Source organism: Syngnathus floridae, unplaced genomic scaffold (genome assembly GCF_059516105.1).
Source record: "Syngnathus floridae isolate MCC-2025c unplaced genomic scaffold, RoL_Sflo_1.0 HiC_scaffold_147, whole genome shotgun sequence".
Taxonomy (NCBI): Eukaryota; Metazoa; Chordata; class Actinopteri; order Syngnathiformes; family Syngnathidae; genus Syngnathus; species Syngnathus floridae.
Window position 1 is genome coordinate 37,362 of NW_028284168.1, and position 19,901 is coordinate 57,262.

At 47.3% G+C, this 19,901-nt stretch overlaps 1 protein-coding gene across 1 annotated transcript; it reads right to left on the reverse strand.

Annotated features, from left to right (window-relative positions):
* Nucleotides 1-985: 985 nt before the first annotated feature.
* On the reverse strand, nt 986-18,444 carry LOC148377495 (macrophage mannose receptor 1-like). The gene is made up of 50 exons (XM_088368224.1): nt 18,278-18,444; nt 15,512-15,720; nt 15,333-15,442; nt 14,944-15,065; nt 14,822-14,878; nt 14,587-14,742; nt 14,414-14,496; nt 14,009-14,129; nt 13,892-13,942; nt 13,654-13,821; nt 13,416-13,532; nt 13,236-13,352; nt 12,173-12,384; nt 11,990-12,099; nt 11,668-11,783; nt 11,546-11,602; nt 11,311-11,466; nt 11,147-11,235; nt 10,606-10,729; nt 10,477-10,527; nt 10,230-10,397; nt 9,979-10,095; nt 9,785-9,904; nt 9,344-9,552; nt 9,161-9,270; nt 8,859-8,980; nt 8,734-8,790; nt 8,499-8,654; nt 8,317-8,408; nt 7,822-7,942; nt 7,703-7,741; nt 7,453-7,623; nt 6,295-6,414; nt 6,081-6,203; nt 5,992-6,021; nt 5,769-5,912; nt 5,530-5,679; nt 5,162-5,281; nt 4,932-5,092; nt 4,731-4,854; nt 4,603-4,657; nt 4,461-4,527; nt 4,143-4,276; nt 4,029-4,072; nt 3,783-3,956; nt 3,561-3,706; nt 3,331-3,489; nt 3,034-3,119; nt 2,781-2,964; nt 986-2,289 (listed from the first exon to the last, which is right to left on the reverse strand). The coding sequence occupies exons 1-50, from the start codon at nt 18,342-18,344 to the stop codon at nt 2,134-2,136; spliced, it is 5,952 nt and encodes a 1,983-aa protein (XP_088224350.1). The 5' UTR covers nt 18,345-18,444; the 3' UTR covers nt 986-2,133.
* Between the last annotated feature and the right edge of the window lie 1,457 nt (nt 18,445-19,901).

Below are 19,901 nucleotides of genomic sequence, written 5' to 3' on the forward strand. Positions count from 1 at the left end.
ACTGGCGCCCCCCAGGGGTGCGTCCTCTCCCCACTGCTCTTCTCTCTCTGCACTCACGATTGTTCCTCAGGCGACGCTACTGTGAAGCTCCTGAAGTATGCGGACGACGCCACTCTTATCGGACTGATCCAGGACGGTGACGAGACTACGTACAGACAAGAGGTGCAGCGGCTGCTCAACTGGTGCAGCCAAAACCACCTGGACCTGAGGCCGCTCAAGACCGTGGAGATGACAGTGGACTTCAGGCGAGACCCTTCACCACTTTCACCCCTCACGGTAATACCATTCTCTCCACAGACACCTTCAAGTACCTGGGATCCACAATCTTTCGGGACCTGAAATGGACCAGCCACATAGAATCTGTCCGGAAGAAGGCCCAGCAGAGGCTGTACTTTCTGAGACAGCTCAGGAAGTTCAACCTGCCACAGGAGCTGCTGAAGACCATCATCCAGTCCATCCTCTGCACCTCCATCACTGTCTGGTTTGGATCAACCACCAAAGAAGACAAGCACAGACTGCAACGGACAATCAGGACTACAGAAAAGATCATCGGGACCAACCTCCCATCTATCCGGCAGGACCAGGAAACGTGCAAGTGACATCTCTACAGACCCTTCACACTCAGGTTGCAGTCTGTTGGAAGTACTCCCCTCCGGACGGCGTTACAGAGCGCTGTACCCCAAAAGCAGCAGATCTGTGGTCTCATTTCTCATTTCCCCTAGTAGGAGTTTTGAGTTTATCCTTGCCCTCCTGGGAGGTTTCAGATCAGGGGATGTTTGAGAATAATTGTCAATTTTTGCACATGTTGTCCTGAATGTGGTTAGCTACCTAAATGTTGTACAGAGAACGAGATGTACCCAAACTTGGCAAATCAACATTGATTTGATTTTCAGTGTCCAACCTGAGCCAGTAGATGTCACTAGAGTGGAAAAATACCTCCTTTTTAAAATAACACCAAAAGGACACAGCACATCGAGGCACTTAATTGTCTTTTTCGCATGCACATTTTTTATTGAATATGTTGACAAGAGAAAATCACTACACTGGCTTTTGTTATCAATAAGAACATAAGAAAAATAAATTACAGGACTCTCAACTCGTTCTCCAAGCATCACTGCCAATAACAAATCTGCCTTCACACATACACCATTAACTGTATTATTCCGCTTCTTTGTTTTATTCCTCTCATTTTTTTGACGTACTACCAGATAATTCATCCGATCCACCCCATTCCAATTTCAACATATTTCAAATATTCATGTCATGGGTGCTTCCATTTTTTTCATTCCAAAAATGTTTTTGCAAAATTCACAAATTTCTAGCCAAATTTTCCCCTCATTTCGAATGGCACATTCGGCATTTCACGTTGATATCGTTCTAGTTTGACATTCACGTCATCATGGACTTTCAAATGTCACGTTTAAAATGCGTGCTAAATTTTGCACAAATCAATTCTTCTCTTTTTAGGACAGAATTCAACTGCTCATCTTATTCCTACCTATTCCAAAACTTCCCACTTAGCAAAAATGTTCAACCTTGCTTACGTTTTTCTCGCGTACCGTTTTTTCAAATTTTCGCTGACCGTTTTTCCTCGCTTAGCGTTTTTTCTCGCCTACCATTTTCCCCTCGCTTACCGTTCACTTACCGTTTTTATCACTTACATTTTCGCTTAGTATTTTCCTGCTTTGTTTTTTGACCATTCTCGCACACCATTTTTTTCTCGCTTACCGTTTTTCTCGCTTGTCATTATTTCTCGCCTTTTCACATCATTCGCTAGCATTCCCCCATTCCCAAGTTTTCATCCAGCTTCTTTGCCTTCACACGCAGTTTCTCAAGACACTACATTCTCTTATCATTACTCATCATCCAATCAGTCAAAATGATCTCTTGATCGGGCCAGGAAAACTATCTTAACTACAAATACTGCGCATTTCAATGCAATAAACACGAAGCCAGGATGCACAAAGGCAATCAAAAAGAGAAAATAAAAGCATGCAAGTTTGGCTTATTCTCATAGCCAATTAGACTTATATATTAAACTATAAAGTGGTTACTTTTGTACAATTATTCCACAAACCATCTAAGGCTCGTGGAAAAGGCTGTGCCAGTCCTCACATTTTAGCGCAGGCTGGTCTAAGCGGAGCTTTGCTTGATCTCCTTGATGGACACGAGACCCCACACGTTCATCTGCGTGATGCTTTGTAGATCGGCCTCTCGGTATTTGTACGTCACCTTGTCGACGCCGTTGATTGTGATCTGGAAGTGATCGTCGGCGCACTTGATGACAACCTGAGCGACAACAGGACACCATGAAAAAAATCCAGTCATGTGACGTTCACGTTGCCAGTCTTCCGAAGACAATTCATGCTCTTGCGGACATTTCTGAGCAGCATCTCGAGTGGTCGGATGGTTCCTGCACTTCCTTTTGAATGTGACATTTCCATTCCATACTTTTTGTAGTTTGGGAAAGTAAATCACTCCAACCTTTACTCGCTAGCGGCTAGGTGCTCTTCAACCAGTAAATGGCCGCTTCCCATAGGAAACACTCAAGTGTTGTTTAAGATTGAAGTATGTTTAGGGAGGTTCTACAAGACGGAATAGGTTTTGACAGCCACAGTTGTATGAATACGCCTTGCACATACGAACAAAGAACGGAGCGACAATTGGATACAATTAACTTTCCGGCACCAATCAAAGGTAAGGAAAATTCCGCACGAAGGTTTGGAAACCACGAAACTGTAAGGCGGGTGTGTTCAGAAATACGGTGCGATTCACGTCACCTTGACTTCTTGTCCGGGTCCAGAGCTTTGTGTGGGATGCTCCTCTTTTTTGTTCCAAGTTGTGTTCACTCTGGAGTTCAGCCAAATCTTCTTGGTTACAAAGTTCAACTTGAGGAGCAGCGCGACCGCCTTGTCGTCGTTGTCGTTGTCGTTGTCGTCAGGCACAAACAGGCCGACTTTAAACCTGCAACGCAGATGTACAACTGTGTGTTCGTGTGGGAGTGGGTGCGGGGGGCTTGTGGGGTCCTCGTACCAATCTGCCAGTTTATTTGCTCGTCCTGTGATGGTGATGGCGTTGGTCACACGGAGACCTCCCTTCAGTTTGATAATTGATCCAAGCTGCAAACATGTAATCAAAACATAACGGGCCAAAACATCTTGAGTAGAAATCGAATGCGAATGCTAAGATCTGACACTGAAACAAGATTGTGTGGAAATCATTACAACTGTCTTTTGAACCTGTCCAGAAACGTAGGATGCAGAGAGAGAGAGAGAGAGAGAGAGAGAGAGAGAGAGAGAGAGAGAGAGAGAGAGTGTAAAATCAACTCACTGCATTCGCTGACTTGGCGAGCTTGCTTCTGTGCAAGAGTACGCTGTCACCAGAATGGCTCTCCTCTGCCTTCTCTGAGGTGATTGCATAATGCGCTTTGGGCATCTTGCACATGAAGCTGTTGGGTATCTTGCAGCTCATCTGCTTCCATTTTCCAGCCTGAAGGATGAGCATGATGGATTTCAGCGGATCGCGCAGATGCTCTCGCAAACGGTCAATTGGACACGCACCTTTTGCGACATCGCCACACAGTCCTTTTTCAGGTGTTTGGGCTCTTCCGGGGCCCAGTCGGTGAAGGTCACCTCGTGGCGGTCCGACCACTCAAACATGCCGAGGACACTCTGGTCATTCAGTCCGGTCCACATGTCGCTGGTGTCTGCAGAGGACAAAGGCGAGAAGATCTCTCACCCAGCGTTCAGGGGATAGCCGTTCTACGAAGACGCTGTACGCACCGAGGGCGGAAGCATTTTTCACCCACGTCTGCTCCACCTCGGAAAGGATGGACACCAGATTGGCACCCAATTTCTTACAGTCAGCTTGAGCAGCGGCCCACTCCTTCTTGTCCTCAAAAGCTTTGTAGCAGAAGCCCGCAAACTCCTCCCAGGACTCTCCCAAGCATCTCGGCTCTGCGGGTGAGATCCCGTGTGGGGTTAGCAGTAGTTGAGCACTTGACATGAAAAAATTATCCGTTAACTCACCTCCGTCCGCAAATGTGAAGGCCTGATCCGTCGAGTCGGCATTCCTGCAGGTCGCACATGTGACAATGAGCTGGGCCTCTTATTGGTGCTTTGCCATAAACGTTGGCCACTCACTTGAGGGAGGTGATCCCGTTCTGGCCGGAGCCAGCAAAGCCCTTCTTTGCCACGGCTTTCATCACAATACAGTCTCCTCCGATGTCGTCACGAATGACGCCGGCGTGAATAGCGGCCTTGCAGACGCTTGAGTCCTGCACTCACATCAAGTCAAGAACTCAACTGGCGGGTCACGATAGGGAGGATTTGACTTTCTGATTGGTGTGTGGAAATGAAATCATCTTTCAAATGGAACTCATTTGAAAATCCCAATTGAAATGTAGGTTCTGCCAAGAGCCAGTGCCTCTCCAGTCCAAGGGTCAGCAATCACGTACGTACCTTATTGTAGACCAAGGTTCCGGTGACATTGTGTTTGGAGTTGGCGCACTTGGGCGGGCAGTGGAAGCTGCAGAAGGCAAGGACAAGCAAATTGACGACAGGCGCCCACCGTCGTGGAAACACCGGGGCAAGTGCGACTCACGTCATTGCCTTGGTCAAGTGGAGGCTGTTGAACGTGTTGTCACAGGTCATCGTATCTGTCAGACAAAAGGTGATATCAAAAGACGGGTTGTATGTTTTTCCCGGCAGCGGAGGGAGAGACTCGCTTACCGTCACGTGCGCATCCCAAGAGGTCAAAGCTGAGGCCGAAGTCAACGCTGTCCTCCAGCGGCTGGATGCGGACGTGCTGAGCGGAAAACGCAGAGCCAAACCGGTGCTCCCCCCCTCCGGTAAACTAGCAATAGCACTCTCGTTTGTAATGGCAGGTTTGGGCAGCCCGGTCGGCGTCAGGTCGACTGGCTGGCCGCTCACCTTTTCGTCCGGGTGATCAGTCCAGCTTTTGCCGTCAACACTCGTCTTCATCTCAAAGTCGATGACCCAGGACCTTTGGTCAGTGTGAGGACAGCCCTGGGTGATGATCCCGGTCACCTTTCTCACGTGACCCAGGTTCACCTGGATCCAGCTGGTGGAGGCTGCAGGACACAAGTTCGCTCAGGACACCAAATTGCCAGCGCCGAAGTAGCTTTCGGTTGTCTACGTACGATCTTGTGACGGTCTCCAGCAGGAATTCTTGCTCAATTGAGCTTTCTCGGGGCTGGCGTCGCTCATCGAGGAGGAGGCTTCAAACGCTGAGTCCGCCTCGACCAAATTGTCAAGACACACTGAGGACAACCCAGAATCATGTTGCAACCGATCTCTGATAACGGAATCCTTGTATTGTATAGTTTCAGGCATTGTTAGGCGCCGTCGATTCACTAGGCCAATGGTCGCCAAGCTTGTATGGCGAGTGGTCCCCTGAACCTTTCAGTCATCGCATCAACGTCCGTAGCAGACGGACCATTCAATGTGCCATCATACCCCAACTCTGGTCGGGAGATACCGCATTAGACAACAGAGACGTGAAGCCCACCTTTCCGTTCGCAGCTGTAGACCAAGTGCAGGTACTTGGAGACTGCAGGGCAGGTCTCCCGGACGCCCTCAAAAGGGTCAGCAAGACAATATTGACGGTTGTCACATTTCTGCCTGTAGTGAGGGAGGGCTCCTCGCACCACGCAAGTCTCTGCAAGTCACAAGGCCGAGTGGAAGCTTATTTGGCTGCAACGGTCGTATCGTCGGACCACGGACGACGTCGCTTATGTCCTGTCTTACCCTTGGTTGCGTTCTGAGTTGGACAAAGGCTGCCGCTCCTCCGTCCGTAGAAGGCCGACTGGATGCGGATGACGCTTTGACTCTCACTCTGACAAAAGAGGTCGACGTGCTTCTGCTGGTTGCACACAAGGATCTTCCGAAAACCTGCGAGCGCACCGTGGTGTCTTTTTTCCGTCTCGCATCTTTTGACGTCAACCTTCAGGATTCGGGGAGACTGACTTACCGTCATGGCGTGGAGGTTCCGATTTATGTCCTGTGAGGCAAAAGCCAAAGATGGGCATCAACATGAATTGGCCATGAGTCACATCTTACCTCGAGCTTTTTTCTTGCATATGTAGTTCCTCTTCTTCTGGCAGTCGTCAAATTTCCAATTTCCCAGTTCACGTTTAGTGTGAAAGGAAAGGCAGCTTTCACCAGAGGGTTTACTAGGGCTATCTGTAAGGAGACAGCAGATGCTAAGCGCTCCTCTCCATTGCTCCAGACTGTCGGCAACAAGCAACAAATATTGGACGGCGTTTGGGCCGACCTGTGGTCCAGTGGGTGTAACGAAAGGGAGACCCATCAGTCCACTTGCAGCCCTCTTGCGTGATCGTGGTGTTGGTGGCCAACCACAGAGAAGAAGCGTTTTTAAAACTGAAGGCCAGACCTTTGGATCAAATATAAATAAGATGACACCAGTGAATGTCTTTAAGCTTATACGTATCATGGTTATAAATTCATTTGATATTTTACTCATTCCGTTGTTGTCAATATAAAGTGGAACAGCATATCTTTTGTCTGAATTCCTCATCATAGCGTCACAAGCTCATCTATAGTGGGAACGTAATTTCGATCTCTTTGTGTGTCTTGACATGTGAAGAAATTGACAATAAAGCAGACTTTGACTTTTACCCGTGTTCTGAGTAGTTTTGGTGCGGTCTCTAAATGCAAATGAGATATTTCACACCCCGCCCCCTCTGGGTCGGACATATTTGTAGTTTTTAGAAGAGCTAGTGTTTCCTTGCACCGCAAACCTTTCGCTCGAATAAAAGATGTCAACAGCAGAAGACTTGTCCTTCCAACCATACATAACACGTAACAGAATAAATCCCCTCCCAATATTTATGAATGCGGTTAAGATAAGCAGTAAGCTAATACTAGCTTACAAACGCATTTAACACATTCTTGCGTTCCCCAAGAATAAAACATGCAACTAGCCGATACGACTACTCAAAATACATCCACAAGAAGTGACAACAGTTGGGCACAGTCTAAAATCAGCAGATAGACTATTTTTGTGTCATCTCAAGTTTAGCGCTTTACTGTGTTTACATCGTTTCCATAGATTGAAGAAACAGGATCTTCAATGAAACAAAGTTTTTCAGCGAATCCTTCTCTATAATGACTAGTTTCTTTTGTATACTGTCTTTTGTATGGCGGCCTTTTAAAAGCAAGAGCTGTCAATACCTATAGCTGTCTTTTTCCGGTCGGATGCGAAAAATGTGCGAAAAATGTCAAGAGAGACAATCACTTGCAGTCAACCGACTGCAAGTGACGTCACAAACCTTTTTTTTTTGTCTTGAGCAATGAAAGACAACTGGCAAAAAGGTTCTTTCAAAATGTCACTTTCTTTGGCATATACGCCAGCCTCTACAAATATCACAAGATTCTCAACCAACAGTCCCGATCAAGCCCATAAGCCTGCCTTGTTTGATGGTCTGCTGCTCCGTGTTGTCGGTGATGCTGAGCAGGTCGCCTCCGAGGCGGACGCAGTCGTCTCGCGCCTCCTGCCAGGTCTTGGCATTGTTGCGGTTGATCAGGTAGCAGAAGTCGCTGTCGGGGTTCTCCACCCACGAGCCGCATTTTTCGCTCCAGCCTGCAAGCAAGACTCGTGTCACTTGAGGGCCAACTGGCCAACGACCAATCACGTGTCGGCCGCAGGATGGTATGCCCACCTGCTTGCGGCTCATCATGGCGAGCCTCTTGGATTTTGGCTGCAAGAACGCAAGGGGGATCAAACATGAGAGAGCAGTGAGAGGTCAAAGGGCAAAGGGAGCTGTGGTGACTTTTGGACCTTTTTTGCAGACAGATGGCTGCTCTTCAGTGCAGGGCCACTGATGAAATTGTCCAGAAGCTGACAGAGCAAAGCAGTCACCGCGTCCTGTAGACGGTTCTCCCCTCAGCGTGACGTAGTCCTGCGGATGACAGGATGGATACCACTTGAGTGCGTTTGGTATTGCAACTCAATTTTTTTTTTCTTTTCTCATTACTGTACTCCATTTTTAGCATCAACAACTACAACGTTCCCATCTGGTTCTTAGACTGTCCATCTGTAAAATTCTGCACTTTTACATGACCAGACAAAAAAATCTGTATAACTTATTTTATTCAAACTTGTCAATTTTATTTGTCTTAAAACAACTGCAAGTTAATCTGTGTTTGTGGCCCAGTCCCTTTGAAACTTTACAACTATTTTTTTCTGCTCTTGCAACATTGTGACCAACCCAACTTTGGCTTTCTCATATCACATTCTCCAAACGTTTTAGACAGCTGTAGACGTTTTGCTTACTACAGATGTTGCGTCGCTCCAGGAAAATTTCTTGTCTTTGTTCTTCTTGAGTCCCATGAAAAGCCAATATCCGTTATCATCTCGCACGTGAGCTTGAAGAAAGCAGAACAAGCGCTAGTTGCAAAGACGCTGAGAAGCATTGCGGGATGATCATGGAATTGTCGGTTTGTCTGGGCACTCACCAGCCAAGAATTTGATTTCGTCCTCTGAGTGGATGCTGGCCAAGTGACCTTTCTGTTCTGTGCAAAATGTCTCAGCCGAGTCCCAATTCTTACGTATCCTCTCAAAACGATAACAGGAATCGTCGAACAGGAAGTCGCCAGGGTCGCAGGAGGAAGCTGAAGCCACGAACAAACTTGGATTGGAAAAGCACGGCGGGACGATGCAGGAGTAAAAACAAGAATGACAGCCACTCACTCTCCACTCGATCGTAACCAAAGTCTTTCAAGGAACACTGCCGGCCCTTCGGGCAGTCTGCAGAAAGACCACACCATTAAAATGTCCTTTTGCACATCACCGTGACAACTCCTGAGCAGGCTTACCGTCCAGCGGGCGCTCGCACATGAAGGCCAAGGAGGATCCGCACGAGGCTTGTCGCCACTTTCCTGGCTGACTCTCGGTCCACGAGCCTTCGTTGACGTACACGCAGGACTCTACGTCGGAGCTGTCGGGAGAAGTCGTGAAAAGCATCTTACAAACAGGATGAACGGGAGGGAGGTTCTTTTCTTGCTCTCTTTCAACAAAAGCCTTTTTTTTTTCTCCCCCCCCTCGTCACGTGTGCTCTTTCTCATTTTGGAAAGGGGGCCCAAAACCTTGCCTAACATTCAAGACACGACCTTCTTACCTTCTAACCTGACGCGAGTCCCAGTTGGAGTAGCCCGCCGTCACGCGGACATCTGACCAAGTCAGCTCCGTTTGCTCCTTGTCATACCAACACCAAGCCTCGTCGCAATTCTGCGGAGACCGATCCCGCTTGTCAGTCGCGTGCGTACCAGTAGAGAATCGATTGCTTGCGCGTCCGTCTCACCAGATTGGAGAGTCCGATCCAGAAGGGGTTCTTGCCCATTTCCTTCTTCACAAAGGCTTCCTCGTCCGACGAGGTGATGGAGACCAAGTCGCCGCCCTCCCAGAAGCAGTTGTGCCGAGCCCCCAGCCAACCGTTGGGGGTCTCCATCTTCTTGTAGCAACTGGACTGGTGAAGACTCCACCCCTTCTCACACGCTGATTTAGGAATGGCTGAGGACACCATTATTATGCCGTTATTTAGAATGGCAGAAATATAGAATTATCCGCACGTAATGGCATGACTGTCTTGTCAGCATGTTGGGGAAACTAAACTCCAGTGAGTTGTTTACCAATCGTGTCAACTGCGGCACCGAGAATCAAAGGACTTTGGAAAAGACCTTCCTTAATAATACTTTGTATCCGATGACGCAACTCTAAGCATAAGACCAAGGTCAAATCATGCCTCTTCCTCTTCTCTTGCAGATGTAGCTGCTGCGCTTCTCCTCACAGTCGGCTCTTGCCCAGCGGCCGTCGGCAGTGAGCAAGGAAAGGCAGTTTCCACCGGGGCTTTCTCCGGCGATGCCTGGAAGGAGACGACAAATGCTAAGCACTCGTCCGTTTTGTCACCGACAAACTTTCCCCAAGTTATAGGCCGACCTGTGTTCAGGTTTTTGTAAGTGGACATGGATCCGTCAATCCACTCGATGCCGTGAGTGATATTGGCATTGGCGCCCAACCACAGCGTGGGACTGCTCAGAGGACGGGCGTACAGACCTTTGGATCAAAGTTAAACAACGACCAAGAGTTTGAACATCGTACAGGTGCGTGTGTAGCAGCAGCATCGTTCCTTCTGGAGTCCACGGGGCATAAACTGTGCGAGCCGCTATCGTGTCCTCCGGGCAGTTTACCTTGTATGAAGGTCTGCTCATGAGAGTGGGTGATGCTGAGCAGGTCGCCTCCGAGGCCGACGCAGTCATCTCGCGCCTCCTGCCAGGTCTTGGCACGGTTGTGGTTGATCAGGTAGCAGAAGTCGTCGGACGGGTTGTCCATCCACCAGCCGCACTTTTTGCTCCAGCCTGCAAGCGAGAGCCGTGTCACTTGAGGGCAAAGTGGCGACCGACCGACCACGTGTCGGCTGCAGGGTGGGGCGCCCACCTGGTCCCCATGTTGATGACGGCAAAACAGGTAGAGCCCCTTGGACCTTGGCTGCAAGAACGCAAGGGGGATCATATATGAGAGCAATGCCAGGTGAAAGGGCAAATTGAGCTGTGGTGACTTGCGGACCTTTTTTGCAGATAGATGGCAGCTTTTCAGCGCAGGACCACTCATCAAATTGTCCAGAAGCTGACAGAGCAAAGCACTCTTTGAGTCCTGTAGACTTTTTTCCCACCAACTTTGTGACGTAGTCCTGCGGACGATACGGCGGACGCCACTTGAGCCCGTTTTGTGTTGCGCTTGGTTGAATGAGTTTTTCCATCCCGTGTTTTAGCATTTCAACTTTCTTTTGGTGAAATCACAACTTTGAGCTTTTCGGTGAAAACCGCAAACCCGAACCAGTTTCGTCATGTCATCCTGTTTAATTCTCCGGATTGCCGTCAAATTCTGCACTTTATCCGACAAGACAGATTCCTTTTTTTTTTTTTTTAAATCTCATTCAAGTTTTCTTGTTCATTTTAATATCATTCGAAAGGAGAAATGGCAAGTTTGCTCCTCAAACGTTCCAGCTTACATACATATAAAGCATTTATCTATTCAATTCCAATCTTTTGCCTTCGGGTAGAGGCAAATGCCAACTTTTTTAGAGCGCAGTGAATTTTTTACTTACTGAAGATTCTCCGTCAATCCACTCAACGTTGTTTTTCTTCTTCTTCAGTCCCACAAAAGGCTGAGATCTTCCTGCATCTCGCATGTGAGCTTGAGGAAAGCAGATCAAGCGCTTCAGTACAAAAAGAGCAACCGCTTGTCGGATGTTTCTTGGCAGTTGCTGACCTGCCAAGAAATTGCCTTCCTCCGTTGAGAGGACGCTGGCCAGGTGACCTTTGTGTCCTTTGCAAAACCTCTCGGCGGCCCTCTGCACCTTCTTCGTCTCCTCAAAACGATAGCAAGAATCGTCAAACAGGAATTCGCCAGGGTCGCAGGAGGAAGCTGAAGCCACAAACAAGCTTGGATTAGAAAAGCACGGCGGAATGGTGCAAGAGTAAAAACAAGCGTGGCAGCCACTCACTCTCCACTCGAAGGTAACCAAAGTCTTTCAAGGAACACGGCCGGCCCTCCGGGCATTCTGCAGAAAGACCACACCACAATAGATACGTCCCTATCGACATGACAACTCCTGAGCAGGCTTACCGAGCAAGGAGCGCTCGCACATGAACGGCAACGAGGATCTGCACGAGCCGTGTCGCCACTTTCCTGGCTCAGTCCACGCGCCTTGGTTGACGTATGCGCAGGACTCTACGTCGGAGCTGTCGGGAGAAGTCGTGAAAAGCATCTGAGTATTTTTTCTTGCTATCAGAAGTCGTGAAAAGCATCTGTATTTTTTCTTGCTATCTGATGAAAAATTGACTAAAGGCCTTTTTTTCCCCCTCATCACGGTGCTCTTTCCCAATTTGGAAAGGGGCCCCAAAACCTCGCCAGACAGTGAAAGGACATCAAGACGTGACTTTTTTACCTTCCAACCTGACGCGAGTCCCAGTTGGAGTAGGTCGCCATCACGCGGACATTGGACCAAGTCATCATCTTTTGCTCCTTGTCATACCGACACCAAGGCTCGTCGCAATTCTGCAGAAACCAATCCCGCTTGTCAATCGCGTGCGTACCAGTAGAGAATCAACTGCTTGCGCTTCCGTCTCACCAGATTGGAGAGTCCGATCCAGAAGGGGTCGATGCCCATTTTCTCCTTTACGAAGGCTTCCTCGTCCGACGAGGCGATGGAGACCAGGTCGCCGCCCTCCCAGACGCAGTCTTGCCGAGCCCCCAGCCAACCGTTGGGGGTCGCCATCTTCTTGTAGCAACTGAAGCCGAAAGGGAGCCAGCCGTCGGCCATATCACATGACTTCTGATCGACTGAGGAAACATTTGGGGAATTGTAGAATATTTTTATTATATAATAATATCCATCCATCCATCCATCCATTTTCTGTACCGCTTTGTCCCCACGGGGGTCGCGGGTGTGCTGGAGCCTGTCCCAGCGGTCATCGGGCAGTAGGCGGGGGACACCCTGAACCGGTTGCCAGCCAATCACAGAGACAACCATCTGCACTCGCACTACGGGCAATTTAGACTACTCAATCGGCCCGTCAAGCATGTTTTTGGAAAATGGGAGGAAACCAAAGTGCCCAGAGGAAACCCAAGCGGGCTCGGGGAGAAATCGGATGTGGAATTGAACTGGCACCCTCCTAACTGTGAGGCAGACGTGCTAACCAGTGCGCCACAGAGCCACCTCCTTTTTTTTTTTTTTTAAAATAGCACTTATCTGTTTGGGCCTCTGGACGTGGGTAGAAAATAGAATCGGGTCTGCTGGGTCCCATCCAAATTTAACCATCAAGCAGTCTTGTTTGTGACCATCTCGGGGAAAGAAATTATATATCGGCTGTCTGGGATCAGACTTTTAACAATGAGTGGTTTGGATTGTGACCGTTTAGGGTAGCGACTCAATGTAAAAAACACAAAGACACGCTGACCGGCGAATACAATTTATCAGGTTTTTTTTGCTACAGATTGTCGTGGAAAACAAGAAATTCAGACCAGCTGCAGTCTTCATTCCAGTTTTGCCGATTGCGTTAGCTCCATGACTTGACAATTGACACGCTCACAAAGAGAAGCACGCTGGTACATTTCATCGAGAGGACTTCAGAAGCCTTCTCAAATCTTAGCGTTTGACAACATCAGTGCGAATCGGCCAAGCGTCACGTTACCTCTTCCTCTTCTCTTGCAGATGTAGCTGCTGTTTTGTTGGCAATGGTGAAATTTCCAGCCACCGTTGTGGGTGACAAAGTAAAGGCAGCGTCCGCCAGCGGCGTCAAAGGCATTATCTGGAAGGAGACGACAGATGCTAAGCGCTAAACCAACAAACATTAGACGGATTATAGACCGACCTGCTGTCAGGTTTTTGTAAGTCAACGGGGATCCATCAGTCCACTTGCTGCCTTCAGTGATATTGGCATTGGCGCCCAACCACAGCGTGGGACTGCTCAGAGGACGGGCGTACAGACCTTTGGATCAAAGTTAAACAACGATCAAGAGTTCGAACATTGTACAGGTGCGTGTGTAGCGGCGTTGTTCATTCTGGAGTTCATGCAGCATGAACTGTTCGAGCCTCCGTCGTGTCCTTACCTCGTATGAAGTTCTGTTCAGTGTCGTCGGCAATGCTGAGCAGGTCGCCTCCGTGGTCGACGCATTTGTCTCGCGCCTTCTGCCAGGTCGCGGCATGGTTGCGGCTCATCAGGTAGCAGAAGTCGTTGGATGGGTTGTCCATCCACCAGCCGCACTTTTTGCTCCAGCCTGCAAGCGAGAGCCGTGTCACTTGAGGGCCAACTGGCGACAAGAGCGCGACCGCGGATGTGACGCCCACCTGGCCTGAATATTGACGACGAATGAGCGGTAACAGCCTCTCGAACCTTGGCTGCAAGAGGGATCAAGTATGAGTGTGTGCGTGAAAGGGCAAAGAGAGCCGTCGTGGCTTTCAGACCTTTTTGGCAGATGGTTTGAAATCTGTTAGCGGTGCAGCTGTATGAATGAAGAAGTGCATCACTGTAAACAACACCAATGCAGCTTAAATTTCCTTGTAATTGCAATCCTGGGGCGTCGGCCTGCACACATGACAGAGGTTTGGAGTGCATGAAAGCTTTTCCTTTTTTTTTTTTGCTCTTTCAATTCCAATTCTAATTGCCATCGAACTTGTTCCAGCTGATTTTCTGGAAAACATTTCTTTGCAGCTCTTCTCGTAACATTGCGGCCATTCCGGATAAAGTTGGACTTTTTTTGTTTTTGTTCAAGAAAATGTTCATTTCCTGCTTAAATGACACTTTGTATCTCACTTTTATGTCATTCTGGACAAATGACAACGTTTTAGGTGACTCAACATTTCACTTACGGTAGATGTTCCGTCAGTGAACTTAAAATTTTTTGACTTGTTCCTGAGTCCCACCCAAGAACAGTAATTGTCTCTTATGTGACCTTGAGAAAAGCAGAACAAGCGCAAGTTACAAAGATGCTGGTGAGCAATGCGGGATGATCATGAAATCGTCGGTTTGTCTTGGCGCTCACTTGACAAGAATTTGATTTCGTCCTCTGAGTGGACACTGGGCAGATGACTTTTGCGTGTCTTGCAGAAGTTCTCAGCTTCATTCCAATAGTAACGATACAAAGTGAAATTATAGCAAGAAACGTTGAACAGGTATTCGCCGGGGTCGCAGGAGGAAGCTGAAGCCACAAACAAACTTGGATTAGAAAAGCACTGCAGGATGGTTCAGGAGTAAAAACAAGCGTGGCAGCCACTCACTCTCCACTCGATCGTAACCAAAGTCTTTTAAGGAACACTGTCGGCCCTCCGGGCAGTCTGCAGAAAGACCACACAGTTGAAATGTTCCTTTTGCCATAATATGACAATTCATGCGGGCTTACCGTCCGGCGAGCGCTCGCACATGTATGGCAACGAGGATCCGCACGAGCCGTGTCGCCACTTCCCTAGCTGAAGGTCGATGATCTGGCCTTGGTTGACGAACGCGCAGGACTCGACGTCGGAGCTGTCATGAAAAGTTGTGAAAAGCATCTCAGTAATTTTTCTTGCTTTCTGATGAAAAATTGACAAAAGCTTTGATTTCCCCCTCATCACGGTGCTCTTTTCCATTTTGGAAAAGCGACATTTTGACAGTAAAATGGCGCAAAAACGTAACCTCCTTACTTTCCGTTCAGACCTTCAGTCCAGTTGGAGTAGGTCACCGTCACACGGCCATCCATTTTGGAAAGGGGCCCCAAATCCTTGCCTAACATTCAACACATGACCTTCTTACCTTCCAACCTGACGGTTGTCCCAGTTGGAGTAGCTCGCCGTCACGCGGACATCGGACCAAGTCAGCTCCTTTTGCTCCTTGTCATACTGACACCAAGCCTCGTTGCAATTCTGCAGAGACCAATCCCGCTTGTCAATCGCGTACCAGTAGAGAATCAGCTGCTGCCGCTTCCGTCTCACCAGATTGGAGAGTCCGATCCAGAAGGGGTTCTCTCCCATTTCCTTCTTCACAAAGGCTTCCTCGTCCGACGAGGCGATGGAGACCAGGTCGCCGCCCTCCCAGACGCAGTCGTGCCGAGCCCCCAGCCAACCGTTGGGGGTCTCCATCTTCTTGTAGCAACAGGAGCCGAAAGGGAGCCAGTCTTTCTCACACGCTAAGCCCGGATCAGCTGAGGACACATTTGAGACTTGTATGATGGACGTACTGGCATAACTGTCTTGTCATGGCATTTGTATCGGGATTTGTTTCACCAAATGCTTCAATGCAGCATTCATTCCAGTGCATGTTTCTCCATTTGCACTTAAGATGACATCCTGTGTTATTTTTTCAGATTTGTATTAAAGTCCTAAATGACATTCAAAAGCAAACAACACACTTAACACACCTCACTGTCAGTGACTATTGGACGAAAATGAAAATGGATCAGCTCTCAAAAGGATAACGTTAAAATAGAGAAAAGAAGCTTGAAATTAAGTCGTTTGTGGTGGAGTTTTGCTTGCATCGACAATGTGGCAGGCAGCTTGCGACTATGAGCTCACCACTCACAATGGCACTAAATTGTACACTTAGCCCACAAAAGACATTAGCAAATACGCCCTCGTGTGGAGGATTTCTGTACTGCTCGCTGAGAACCTGATGTGGCTCCTTTGTTAGCGACAGCAATAAAATGGGAGAACGTGCTATCAAGTTGTTCTTGAAAAGATCCCCTTGTGGAGTAACCAAACTTGGTTTTCTTGCAAGTCACTTTTTTTATTCCTTTACCTCAGGGGTCGGCAACCCAAAATGTTCAAAGAGCCATATCCCCCCCCCCCAAAAAAAAAACCATAACTATCCGGAATCGCACAAATTTAAATAAAAGCCTTTTAGAAGGCAACATAGACTGTCAATAAATAAGCTGTATGCCTACCATTAAAATAATTAAGTATACTACAAATACAAAATGAACATTCCTGATTTCATGTCTGTTTTCACTGCAGCGCATCCTGGAGATAATTAGGCACCAGGGAACTATTGATGTACGAGTTCACGTACCTGCATTGGAGAGCTGTCTGTTCGATATCTGTCACGTCACACGACTCTTCACAGGCAATTGAGAAAGCTGGAGCTGAATTAATATCCTTGATTTGCCGATCGGTGATATTGTTTGCCATTTTAATGTACCTTTCCCTTACGGTCCGAAAATAGGCACTCTTGATATTTTAATGAATGAATCCTTCACGTGCTCGCTATCGGTTTTCCGCGCTTTATTATCTCCTGGGCTGCAACAAAACTTGCAGCAGTAGTTTGGAGATGCAATCCACTTCTTGAAACTGGTTTTTCGGTCCTCAAATCTCTCCACCGTCACTGCAATTGCACCTTTCCTCACAGTTCCAACTGGGTGATCGGCGGCAAATTTAGCATGCTTTAGCTGAAATTGTCACTCCAAATTCCTCCTCTTGTTATTTGACAACGTCTCGTTGCATATCAAACACGCAGGCAAATGCTTCAGCATTGGCAATGAAAGCAAATAATTCAGTCCATTCTTTCTTAAAGCCTCTGTTCTCATCAGCAGTTCTACTCTTTTTGCCTTTTGAATCCATGGCCCGACACTCACGTACCTGTTTATTTACAACTCACCTCCGCATTTTTGCGCCATTCTGAAATTTGGTATTTTTAATATATTTACAACTACATCCATTTTTACAGCATGGCAATGTGTCATGATTACCATTTAAAAAACATATTTAAAATAACCATTTTTCCATTTTCATGCACTTTTGCAAAAGCTCCAGGGAGCCGCTAGAAGATGCTAAAGAGCCGCATGTGGCTCTGGAGCCGCGGGTTGCCGATCCCCGGTTTACTTTCACAAGATACGTGATAGATGTGGTTTTGTGGCCGTGACTCAGGCAGTAGAGCGGGTCGAGCAATGCTTCCTCCGACTCTTTTTCGAGCAATCTTTATTGTTTTGCTTTGTTATTGTTTTGTTTCATGGACTTAAATTTGGCACTTTAAAGTGTCATTAGTTTTATTTTTCTCTTTTTATGTTTTAAATCTGTTCGAAATAAAGATATGTCATCATTTTGGGCTTCGATCCGGGCCCAAACCTGCGAGTTAGATCGAAGCCAAAGTGGTGACGTAGTTTTTAGTTTGTCATAATGGATTGGCCGGTGACGTCGTTTGCTCGTTAAACAAGAAATAAATTCAAAATCATCCAGAAGACCTTTAAGTTAGTCATTGGTCACTTAATTTTTATTCTATTACAGTTTATTCATCATTCCTGAATGCAAAGGATCTAAAGGTTGTACCTTTATCATTTTATGTGGCCCGCAAAGACAAATTGTGCATCAAATTTGTGTCATTACTGGAATTGCAAATTGTCTTTACTTTCAATATCTTTCTTTTTTTAATATTTGACCAGTTTTTACTCGTCTGATTTGAAAACGAGCTATTTGTCCGTTTCTTTCGTAGCTCTTAGCGTATATGAGTTGCTCATACATTTATTTGGGTTGACAGTCATAATGGCCCTCCGAAAGAAACTATGAATACAGTGCGGCGCCCGGGAAAAATGAGTTTGACACCCCTGCTTTAGATCCTTTGCATCCAGGACTGATGAGAGGCATACTTTTTAAAGTCAAAAGTCGAAGAATTCTCACTTTAAAGTCAGAATCCTGCCACCCCCTTTTTTCCCTTCACCGGCCTTAATCCTCATCCGTACCAATCCAACTCCGAGATCGCAAATTACTCACTTGACGAAGTCCACGCGGCGCTCAACGCAAGAATACGCACAAGGCGCGCGGCCAGTGGGTTTGTCATCGCTCACGGGAGAGGAGATTCCACGCAAATAGTTTGCAGTCAACAATTCGACTCCAAAGCAATTGATGGACGGACTATACCAGTCACAAAACGCTTGCGTTGTTTGATATCACCAGGACGTCGGCCAGCACGTGACGTCACAAAAGCTCCTAACACGTTTGCACGCCTTTGACCAGGCGAGAGTGGACGTGACATCGTAGACGCCTTTCACTCGCAATAAAAAAGAACGCAAGTGACGAGTTTTGTCACTTACAAACCTTCGAGTTGGGTTTGGATCAGAGCCAAAGTAACGCCATGTTTTGTGTAAACGCATATGGCAGCGGCACTTTAGAAATGACTGTGTAAGGGATCACCGAGGATAAAAACACAATAATTGCTCAATGGAATACCTGTTCAAACCAAAAATAAACTTTTCGTTTCAGCATCAATCTACAGTTGTGTTTAAACACAATTATATTCATCACAGGGCCACTCAGAAATAGAAAAGCATTGGCGCTCATTGGAAACCTGGTCACCGTCTTCATGGAAAACACTACCATGATCGACAAAACGGAATCCTGTCTAATGTGCCTGGACAATTCATCTTTTAGGCTCTAGAATTTAGAATAGAAAAAGAAAGAGGCTGAAGCAGCAAAGTTAGTCAAATGCAAAATTTCCATTCACTACCAAAAACCTATGGGCTCGACTCCACACTTGAAATCGAAATCCACCCATTCCTTTCTAACTTGTTTTGCAAATGAACCACACGTGCTTGAATTTTGAGAGACCACTTTCATTTTCCATTGCAAATATACATTTTGAGATGGTGGACTGCATAAAAAAAGCAGGAGAGTTTTGCTCCAATTGTGTTGCTGTCCTCCACTCAGAAGCGGACAAAAACTTGCTGAGGAGCTCACAAACGTGACAAAAACAAAGGGGGAAAAAAAGGAGGCTTGCACACACACTTGGTTGCAGGCCATAATAGAGGACGTGAGGCCCCAGCCATGCACAAGTTATGACGACATCTTCTTTCTGTAGGGCGAGCGTGCGCGTTTGTGTTTTAACTCCGACGCTCCGAAGGCGTCATGTCCGAGTGTTTGCAGATGAGCGGCGCTCCGTTTGCTCTTCTCCATCAGCTCCATGTCGCGAGACTTGGAGTTCTATAGGAAGCGGTCATAGAGGGAAGGAAGAGGTGATAGCGTGGAGCAGGAAGCAGAGGACACCGGGTCAGGGGGGGAAAAAAACAAAGAAAGCAAAGAAGCAGAGGAAAACAAGTTAGTTAACCAAGACAAAGTGGGGAAAACGTGACAATGGTCCCACTGAAAGACAACTTTTTTTTTTTTTCCCAACGTTGATCCTTTGCATAATGCAACAATGTGATGGAACGCAAGCCGAACCTTGTAAGTCTAATTTCTGCTTCAGTGTCTTAGCAATGTCCCTAAATTTGAAGAAATCAAAGGCTTTCACGCTAGCTGATGGTAAAATTGAGACAGGTACTGACTAGAGGCTTAGTATCCGTGAGGTGCACATCTGCTGCTACTCCCTAAAGTGTGGACAAAATCCAACAACATGTACATC